The sequence below is a fragment of the Triticum aestivum genome, chromosome 7B (genome assembly GCF_018294505.1).
Source record: "Triticum aestivum cultivar Chinese Spring chromosome 7B, IWGSC CS RefSeq v2.1, whole genome shotgun sequence".
Classification (NCBI taxonomy): Eukaryota; Viridiplantae; Streptophyta; class Magnoliopsida; order Poales; family Poaceae; genus Triticum; species Triticum aestivum.
The window spans coordinates 693,921,178-693,931,882 of record NC_057813.1 but is presented as its reverse complement, the minus strand read 5'-3'; the positions used below and the strand labels follow the sequence as shown (position 1 = coordinate 693,931,882).

The window sequence follows — 10,705 nt, the reverse complement described above, 5'->3', positions numbered from 1 at the left end:
ATATAAAAGATGCTTTAGTTAACTATGCTCGAAGGACGGAGACTCTAGTCAGATGATTCTAAGATAATATCAATATGCATTAGAAATAACTCGCATAATATATACCATACAGAAAAAATAGACACCTACAACAAAAACTTTTTAATTGGCTAACAATACAATAAAATAAAGAGGAGTAATCAGTATCTGTCAAAAATATCAATCAACAAAAAGTGTTGCTCTAGATTTTGATGTGTTAGGCAAAAGAGAAAATAAACAACTGCCAGCTTAATATTTGTTGGGAAGTAACATCAATGATGTAATCCTGCTAGACTAATAGGAAAAGGAATAAGCATCTACCATATCCAAGTAGGAGCTAGAACCCAAATACTTGAACCTTCATAATATAATACAGTAATAAAAACAGAAGTTTCAGAGTATCAGCTCTATATACAAAATACTCTCATTGCTAAAATAAGGATAAGCTGTGTAAGTTCATCCTTATTTAACTCCTCTTTATGTGGGTAGCATGTTTTAAACTCTATAGTTGCAAGTTTGTTCAAACTGCAGGATCCAAAAAAATGGAGTGGTGACGTACAGAATTGGGGAAAGCTTCAGAACAAACTAAAGAAAACGAAAGGAAATGTCCGCTCAATGGCTCGGATTAACCAAGCAACTTAATCACATCAGTCGAAAAATTGTTTATGGATACAAAACGGGACACGCTACCTCGGTCACTCATTACATGAACAATCCAGCATTATCTCAAGAAAAATCCCAAAAAAATCCAGTAGTATTAATTTCTGTAGCATGAACAAATAGCTACAACTGGTAACTTGCAAAAAAATAGAAGTAATAGTATCACAACGAATTAAAACAAGTCATTCAACCGATAACTTGCTGGGAGTGAGTCTTTCTAGTATAACAAAGTGCAACTTACTCTTAACCAGATTAAATCAAAGAACAACAACAAACAATAAAGGTACGAGAGAGAAGAAAACTTTACTTTAAACGGCTATAAACACTGGAACATAAATAAGCAACACCTTTAAATAAAAATAAAAAGGGTTTAGTGTTCATTGCATAGTGGGCTCAGATTCGCCTTTCCTCGATCCTATAACCTACCCCGCCATTGCTTATCACCAGATCAATCTGTTTACACAATGGAGCTGCCTTGGTTATCACTCAACAAGAATGACCATCCAAGGACAGATCAATAGGTATCAAAGGATCAAAAAGGATTCTAGAGACAACAGGGAGGATCCAACTTGATACCCACAGGTGCCTTGATTGCTCAAAGGCACACTTATTCTAGCCACAGTTAATCATCATCGCCCTAGCACGAACACCACCACCACAGACAAAGCGAAATGGCGAGAACGCCCCCGGCGGGGCACTGGAATTACGTGCGGTGGCAGGCCGGGAGTGAAACGAGCGCTCAGTTTTTATCCAACGGTCGAGGGCGTTCGGGAGGGGGATCGGACGGCCGGAAACGCATCAAGGAGCCGATCCGACGGCCAGGAGACTCAAATCGCTGAGGAGCCTTGTGCATCCACTCATCTCTTATTTCTGGATGGATCACCAGATCAATATGTTCTTATGAGGGTGAAACTGCCCTGGTTATCACTCATCAGAAATGACCATCCAAGGACAGAGCCACTAAAATAAGAACGTGATCAAAATAGCTCAAAGAAATGAGGGGGGATCCAAATTAATACCCACAACAATTGCCTCCATTGCTCGAGAGCATGCCTATATCAGCCATAACTGATCATCATAGCCCTAGCCATGTCCCATGCAGTAGCTCAAGCAGAGCAGGAGGAAGATGGAGCTCACCGAGGGAGGTTGTAGCCGAGGCAGTACTTAGTGGGCGCCGGGGTTGCGCCTGAACGCCGTCCAGCCGGCGAGGAACCGCTTCCTACACCGCACATCCACGCCGCTGCATCGGAGTTGCGCCTTGCACCGTCCCGCCGATGAGCACGAACGCCACGGGCACCGAGGCGGCTAATGAGAGGATGAGGTGATGTAGCACATCCAGGAGCACAGAAATATGTCGTAGGTACACAACAACCTGTTTGCTTGGAGACACTGCTGCCCCTGCAACAGCAGCAGCACCAACCCACAACAACAACACCTGCAAAAGACAAAGAAGAGCGACAATCAGAAGGGTTTAAACAAATATATCTAAAAAACATAGATCATAGCAGAGGCAAATAAAGCAAGAGCACCAAAAATTAACTAAATAGACCCAAGAAGCATCATAGCAGAGTACATCAAACCAACAATCAAAAGGGGATAATGGAGTGGAAGACCATAAATTAATCAGTATGTCTCAATAGTACAACATGAACCAATGGTGACAGGTGTGCTTATCATGTATTGCAGGGTAGCACATAGCAAGAGAAGAAATTTCATTTCACATATGCAACAACAATAAGAACAATTCAGGTTGGTCACCTAACGATACATCCAACTCACACAAATTATCCAGTTGCGGCACACACAATTCATGAGCACATCAGACGATAGACTACAGAGCATGAACGACCTCGGCCGTACTTAATGGGAACCGTGTAACTAAGAAACATGTGTCCAGCTCAAGTACTACTTTCAACTACCTGTATGGCCAATAGTTGTTAAATCTGACTACCTAATCTACAACAAAAATGTGTACAATCTGGAAATTCAACCACTTTCAACACAATTTTCTTTAGGTTTTCTTGTTTTTCTTAGGAGACAACAAGTAACACAAGTGAACAAATCGAATCAAAGGGGATTAAGGGCTGCTGTAGTACAAGGAAAGACCAAAAGAGAAGAGATGAGGAGAGGGGGGGGGCAGACCTCCATGGACATGCACATCGCCCCATCTCCCTTGCCCTTCTTCTTCTGGTCCTTCTGGTCCTTGCTCATCCATCCCCTTCTTCTCCTTTTCTCTGCACATGGAATTGACATACTAATTCAGGAATTTTTCAGCTGAATATATAGGTCAAAGATTAGCATCCTGATTATATACTTTACTGAACTGAATATATATGATGGATTTACTTTGGTTTTTCAGCTGTTGTGGTCAAAAGTTCTAAACTTGACTGATATTCTACAAAAATATTTACCGGATGTGATCCAGTGTGTTGTTGTAAATACAAATAAATATACTTTTAATCAATATTTGCACATCCCTAACCTCTACGCTCCAGCCATGATTTCCTAATCCACGGAAGCACCATGCATACAAAGTCTGTGCATGATGGAAATGTAGAGACTATATGTCTCACCTGATGACACGACACGGTGAGAAAATCCCTTATAATTTTCTAACAAGTACATAATTATAATAGCAATGAAACATAGAGATGCAGACTTGCAAGTAAAAAGTATATAGAACAGTACACCATGGATGCTGAAGATGTTCAATTATACTCAGAAAGCAAAAACACGTGTTGAAACGAGTGCTGAAAAAAGGATCTCACCTTGTTCCAATAGAACATGTGGTGATCCACAAACATAGTTAATGTTGTCTGTATTCATTGGTTCAGATCTCATGGCTCCATAGGATGGTGATGCACAAAGGTGAAAGGACCAACAATCATAGGCCCTACCAGGATGCAGACAAAGAACAAAAGACATATATTTAGACTCCACTAAAAACAAGCAGTGAAGACAGGAAACCACCAACATCCAATGCACAAAGATATAAATACTTTTGGCTTTTACCAGAAAATACATGACCGACAATCACAACAGAGGCGAGGCCAAAAATGCATATTGCCATACAATCCTACACCTAGGTATGGAAGAAGAGGGGTAAGGAGGAGAAGAGGGGTTGACCTGAAGATCCGTGGAAGAAGACGCGCGAGGCTGTGAATAGATGACGTGCACGCACACATCGAAGGAGGCGCCTACCAGGGGTTTGACCAGAAGGACGAGAATCAGGTAATTGTGGACAATTCTGCATGAAAAAGAAAGCAAAAATCAAAGATTAGCAGCAGCCAATGACCAATAACAGAACAAAATAGACACATACCTATGGATCCCTGGACGTGCTGGAGAGGAGGCAGGGGCTGGCCGTCGTTGCTCCTTTGGCCGCTCTTCATGGTTTGGGCGGCGCCAGATCGAAGGGGGTGGAAGGAGGAGGACGTGAGGGGAGGAGGCCGGACGGTGGTGGGGAAGGAGGCAGGGGCGGTGGCGCTAGGGGCAAGAGGAAGAGGAGAAGGTGGTCGGGCGGCGGCGGCGATGTGGGTGGGAGGAGAGGAGGCGAAAGGGGAAGGGAGAGGAGGCGCGCGGGAGAGCGGGGCGGGGCGGGCAAGGGAGGAGGCGGAGTGCGGGAGCGAGGCGGCTAGGGTTTCACCAGGAACGTGGCCGCCTTTTATACCCCTAGAAAGTGAAATGACGAAAATACCCTCGGGGGGCACTGGAATTACGTGCGGTGGCAGGCCGGGAGTGAAACGAGCGCTCAGTTTTTATCCAACGGTCGAGGGCGTTCGGGAGGGGGATCGGACGGCCGGAAACGCATCAAGGAGCCGATCCGACGGACAGGAGGCTCAAATCGCTGAGGAGCCTCCTGCATCCACTCCTCTCTTATTTCTGGATACTGATACACACAGCTAGCTCATGATCTTGGCATCTTATGGGCTGACTATCTTGGTTGGTTCCTGGTGAGCCTGTGTTGTTCTAGCTCGATACACAATACTAGCATAATCCAACACGTTGGAGTGTGCATCTTAAAAAGATGCATATTACTCAGCAGCAACCAACACTTATATTATCTAAAAGTCACCTACTCTTTTTTGATAATGAAGGCATTGGCCTTGGTCAGTAGATCTCTCTTGAGTTTCAGATGTGGATGGATTGTTTCTCTCTAGATGTTCAGTTAAGTTTTGGGCCAATTTTTCTTTTGGTTGCTGCTAACACACGCGAATTGTTTCAGCACCAAGGGCAATGGAGAAATGCAAGAACATGAGCTGATGAGAGGATGTACTAAATGTTATGTTGAAACTAAATCAAGAACTTACCGCACTTCTGGTCGAGCTATATAGCATTTTGGGCCCAAAAAATAAGGTCACACACTGCTACTATCACCAAGGCCAGTTTCACCATACTTGAATATAATTATTAGGTAAGAAAAAAAGAGGACACGTATGTCATTGTCATGTAAACATAACTGAAACTGAACACGGACAAACTGAATTGCCTCAAAAGAAACATGCAAAGCGCTACGAGAGATTGTCGGAAGAAAATTAATATTGCGCAAGCTCTGTATAGAATGATGAGATTGCTATTTGAATCATGACCACGTTTAGGTAAATGGGCAATCAATTTACAAGTTTTAGTAATGCTAACACCAACAGGAGATGTATAGCTAGTTAAATCGAAGAAAGATGGCTGGAGTACATACATGCTAGCATATTTTACGCTAGGTGTCAAAGAAAGAAAGTATGACGAACTCGTCAACTGGTGGATCGGAAAAAACGAAGCAACAATCGTTAGAAGCAATTTCATCAGACACGGGTTTAAGCTTTAGAGTCTTGATCCTGGCGCACTTTGCTCGTAGTGCCTCGTCGGCGACGATGTTGTAGCAGTAGCGCATGCAAAGATGCTCGAGGTAAGGACAGCTATCAATGATGCTCACTAGTTCCGCGTTGTTGATGTCGACGCAATCAAGACTAAGGTGCCGCAGCTGCTTCATCATAGCGATTCCAAGCACATCCCCATCATGGAAACCATAGCTGCCGTCCGGATGCAGAAAGTACACTGGATGGGCCAGCACAAAGAGCTTTAACTGCGAGCATGCTCTGCTAATGGCCTCATACACGTCACGGTTCTCCTTCTCATCATCAGAAATGTTGTGGCACTCAATAAGAACTAGTTCTTCTAGCTGAGGGAACTTTACTATCAGGTCCATGAATCCTTTCTTGGAGATGTCGTGGCATTGCATCAGACCAAGGCTCTTCAGAGAGGGCGACCTGCAAGCAATGTGAAAATTTATATTACTTTCTGGTGCTAATTATACTATGCCAGCATATCTTTGGAAAACGTACAAATAGACATGGTACCAACCAAACTGCATGATGATCGTCATAGACAGCCAGAGATGAGAGATGTATTGCAAAGCAACATGGTTTGTTCAAAAGAAGCGGTGACAGTGCTATAACCAATATGAGGAAATGGCTATTCATGCTATGCTTCTGACATGACCAGAGGTAGTGGCGAAGGCAGAAACAATTTTTAGGTACACCAGCGTTTGTGAAGGAAAAACCATACACGGTATAATACAACTATACAAGGGCTTACCAAAATAAAAGATATATATTATTTGGTGTTCGACAAGTACAAACAAAATCCAAAACTAACCTATTACTTTGAACAAAAACGAGATTATTTAATAGGGATGGTGATTACGGTCGGCGGTGACAAAGTTTGTTTTAAAAATAAAGTTCAATTTCGATGTTGAACTACTGCATTATGACTTGCTCTTCTTCTTCGGTGCTTTATGCATACTAACAAGGCACAATCGCCCTCGCGTCACCAGTAGCCACTGACCAATCACGACTTGTTCTTATTCTGAACTACATATCATGACTTCACAACAGTTTAGTCTTTCTGGCATTTTGGAAATAATAATTGCTAGTTTTTTAGCAAAACAAAAATTGAGCAAAATGGTGTATTTGTGTTTTAATTCATCTGTCTGAGTCAACTCACAGTTTCCAAACCCACTGACTGATGAACCAGGCCAACTAGTAGGAAGCAAAAGGCCTAACATGCACTGAATCTTACTAGTTCAAATTTTACATGTACCAGTATGTATACTTGTTGTATTTGTAGAAAACATTAGGCATGGCAGCTGCCAAACCATGCCAGATTGCTGGCACCACCCTTGACCGGTGATGCACAGCTTTTCTGGGATGCAGCAAAAGAGCAGAGAAACTTAAAGATACCGAAGCTGCACCTGATAACGATGGTGCTCTGCTCTTAACGTAGAGTTTTTTTAGAATATAGATTACCAGATAAATTCAGCAAAAATACTGGCAGGCAAAGGAGTCTGAAATCTGACTTAGACAAAGGAGGAGTATTATTACCAAAGAAGAAGAAGAAGAGTACCTGTCCGCTATTTATTCCAGGAGCTCATTGGTCCCAAAATCCCTCGCCACAAACTTCTGTAGCTGCCCACCGGAGCGGTCGACAGCCGCCTTGGCCATGGCACACAAGGAGTCATCTGTTAGGAATAGTAACTTATCATTATTAGGAGGCAAAACGCCATCATATACACATGTACAGGGGAGGTCAAAGGCCAGAATGCAAAAGGCCAAAAGCCAACATAAATATAACTCTAAGACCCCCCCGCAAACTCATGGTGGATCCACAACACTGAGTTTGGAGAGATAAAATCCATGTTGCGCTCTAGTCTGGGCCTTCGTGAAGAAGTCCGCCAGCTGTAACTTGGAAGGCACATACTGAAGAGCGATAACATGGTCCTGCACACCAGCGCGCACAAAGAAAGCATCAACACCAATATGCTTGGTAAGCTCATGCTTCACTGGGTCCCGCGCAATACTGATAGCACCTGTACTGTCTGACAAGAGTGTAGTAGGTGCAGTAACAGTAACACCAAAATCCTCGAGTAACCAGCGTAACCAAGTCACCTCTGCTGTGAGAAGAGCCATAACTCGCAACTCAGCCTCTGCACTCGAACGGGAAACTGCAGTCTGTTTCTTCGTCTTCCAGGCAATGAGAGAACCACCAAGAAAGACACAGTAAGCAGAAAGTGAACGGCGATCCGAAGGATCACTAGCCCAGGTAGCATCTGAAGGCCTGGAGCTGTAACGAGCTGGAACGAGGAAAGAAGAGACGGTGAGAGATCGTGCCACGAAGATATCGTAGAACACGAAGAAGGTGACTATAGTGAACCGAAGTGGGAGAAGAAACAAACTGACTCAGGATATGGACAGGATAGGAGATATCCGGACGAGTGACAGCGAGATAGACAAGACTCCCAACAAGATGACGATAACGAGTCGGATCGGACAAGGGCTCACCATTAGTAGCACGAAGGTGAACATTAAGCTCCATAGGATTCTCAACACTGCGCTCATCACTAAGAGCCGCACGAGCAACAAGATCCTGGATATACTTTTCTTGGGAAATAAAAAAGCCATTAGAGGTGGAGGAAATCTCAATCCCAAGAAAGTAACGAAGTGGACCAAGATCAGACATAGAAAACTGCTCACTGAGACGGGCCTTGACAAAGGCAATGTACTCAAGATCATCGCCGGTAAAGATCATGTCATCAACATATAGAAGAAGAAGAGTGCGACCACGAGCAGAAAGGTGAACAAACAGTGCTGGATCATGGACACTGGGTGAAAAACCAGCTGCAGTGACAACCGAGGCAAAACGCTCAAACCAGGCACGCGGGGCTTGCTTAAGGCCATAGAGAGAGCGACGAAGACGACAGACCATGCCATCAGGAACTGAATACCCAGGTGGTGGCTGCATATAAACTTCCTCACGCAACTCACCATTAAGAAAAGCATTCTTAACGTCAAGCTGAGACACGGACCAGTGGCGAACAGAGGCCACGGCGAGAAGTGTGCGAACAGTGGTCATATGGGCCACAGGAGCAAAGGTCTCATCGTAATCACGACCATGCTCCTGCTGAAAGCCACGAGCCACAAGACGAGCTTTATAACGCTCAAGAGAACCATCAGAGCGAGTCTTAATCTTATAGACCCACTTACAAGTGATGGGGCGAACACGAGGAGGAAGAGAAACTAGATCCCATGTGCCGGTGCGTTCAAGAGCAGCAATATCCTCTGCCATGGCAAATTGCCATTCAGGATGAACAATAGCATCTCGATAAGAAGCCGGCTCTACAACGGTCGAAAGACCATAGCGAGAAGGAGAATATCGATCAGGAGGTGGACAAGGCCGAGAACGAAGACCATAAGTCGGCTGAGAGGAGGAAGACGACACATCAGAAGTAGAGGGCACATCAGTAGACTCATCCATAACACGTTGACGACGAGTATAATGGAAAGGAAAGGATGGGAGAGGTGGAATCACTGGAGGTGGAGACAGGCAATGTATTGGTGATGAAGGTGGAGAAGAGGAAGGTATCGGTGATGAAGGTGGTGATTCATGCGATGAGGGAGGAAAAGAAACCATAGGAGAGGACGGTGTCGAATCTGCAATAGTGGGATGAGGAGTAGGAATACTGGAAACAAAGGGAGGTGTATCTGGAAAGGTAAGAAAAGAGATGTCCTCCATGGAAAAGGCCGAGGAGGATGGCCGAGGGTAGTAGGGACGAGACTCATCGAAGGTGACATCCCGGGAAATACGCATCCGGCGACTGGCAGGATCCCAACACCGATAGCCCTTATGCTCATCACTGTATCCGAGAAAGACACACTCAACAGACTGAGCGGTCAGTTTGGTGCGTTCACGAGGGGCAAGCAAAACATAGCAAACACAACCAAACAAGCGAAGCACCGAATAATCAGGAGAACGACCAGAAAGATGCTCAAGAGGAATACCACCCTGTAGAGCAGCAGATGGCTGAATGTTGATGAGATAGGTGGAAGTGGTAACAGCCTCAGCCCAGAAGTGAGGCGGAAGAGAGGCAGCGATCATCATCGCACGTGCCGTCTCAAGAAGGTGACGATGCTTGCGCTCAGCCACACCATTCTGAGCATGAGCACCAGGACAAGAGAACTGAGCAAGAGTACCCTGCTCAGCAAGGAATCCTCGCAGAGCATGGGAGATATACTCACCAGCTGAATCTGCACGGAAAACGCGAATAGGAGTAGAAAACTGGGTATGAACCATGGCAACAAATTTTTTGTATATAGATAAGACCTCACTACGGGAAGACATGAAATAGATCCATGTGTACCGAGAAAAATCATCTACAAAGATAATATAGTAACGATGAACCCCTTTAGAAGTGAAGGGAGCCGGACCCCAAACATCAGAGTGAACAAGATCAAAAGGGCGCTCGGACACTGACTCACTATGAGGATAAGGTAGCTGAATCTGCTTGCCAAGCCTACAACCTAGACAATCCAACGAAGCATTACCGGAGACAGACCCCAGAACACCGTGATGAACCAAAGAGGAGAGACGAGAACCACATAAATGGCCAAGACAATGATGCCACTGTTGAAAAGAGCTGGTAGATGCAGTAACAGGGGCTGTGAGACTAGCGGCGGTGGCAGCGGAGGGAAGACGAAGCCAGTCAAGCTCCCAGAGACCATCAGAGCGTCGAGGGCCAGCACCAAGCAGAGCGCCCGTGTGACGATCCTGAACAGAACACGAATCAAAGTCGAGAATGACCCTACAACTAGAATCTACAATCTGACCACCAGATATGAGCTGCATGGTAAGTCGAGGAACATGAGCTACAGAGGGAACATGAAATGAAGAAGTGCTAAGAGTGCCTCGACTTGCTACAGGGAGGGGAGTGCCATCAGCCGTAAGAACGCGAACAGGAGACTCGACAGGTCGAACAGAGGTCAAAGTGGAAGAATCATACGTCATATGAAAAGATGCTTCAGTATCAAGAATCCATGGGGATGTACCTGAATGGGTAGAAGGTGGTTTCTCATTGCCAGAAGAGTCAGTCACAGAATCTGCAGAAACTGTTGGTGAAGAATCCCAAGCATCAAGCAGGCAACGTAGTTGTGCAATCTCACGTGCAGACAGCGACAGGGCAGAGGTTGAGGTAGAAACACTT

General features: G+C 45.0%; 2 protein-coding genes across 2 annotated transcripts; both read right to left on the bottom strand.

The window, feature by feature from the left end:
• Positions 1 to 1,765: 1,765 nt before the first annotated feature.
• On the bottom strand, positions 1,766 to 3,921 carry LOC123163213 (uncharacterized). Its single transcript, XM_044580955.1, has 4 exons — positions 3,805 to 3,921; positions 3,447 to 3,571; positions 2,821 to 2,912; positions 1,766 to 2,113 (listed from the first exon to the last, which is right to left on the bottom strand). Exons 1-4 carry the CDS (start codon positions 3,861 to 3,863, stop codon positions 1,898 to 1,900), a joined length of 492 nt encoding a protein of 163 aa, XP_044436890.1. The 5' UTR covers positions 3,864 to 3,921; the 3' UTR covers positions 1,766 to 1,897.
• Positions 3,922 to 5,233: 1,312 nt separating this feature from the next.
• LOC123160136 (putative F-box/LRR-repeat protein 22) lies at positions 5,234 to 7,190 on the bottom strand. The gene is made up of 2 exons (XM_044577953.1): positions 7,075 to 7,190; positions 5,234 to 5,939 (listed from the first exon to the last, which is right to left on the bottom strand). The coding sequence occupies exon 2, from the start codon at positions 5,909 to 5,911 to the stop codon at positions 5,390 to 5,392; it is 522 nt and encodes a 173-aa protein (XP_044433888.1). The 5' UTR covers positions 5,912 to 5,939; positions 7,075 to 7,190; the 3' UTR covers positions 5,234 to 5,389.
• Between the last annotated feature and the right edge of the window lie 3,515 nt (positions 7,191 to 10,705).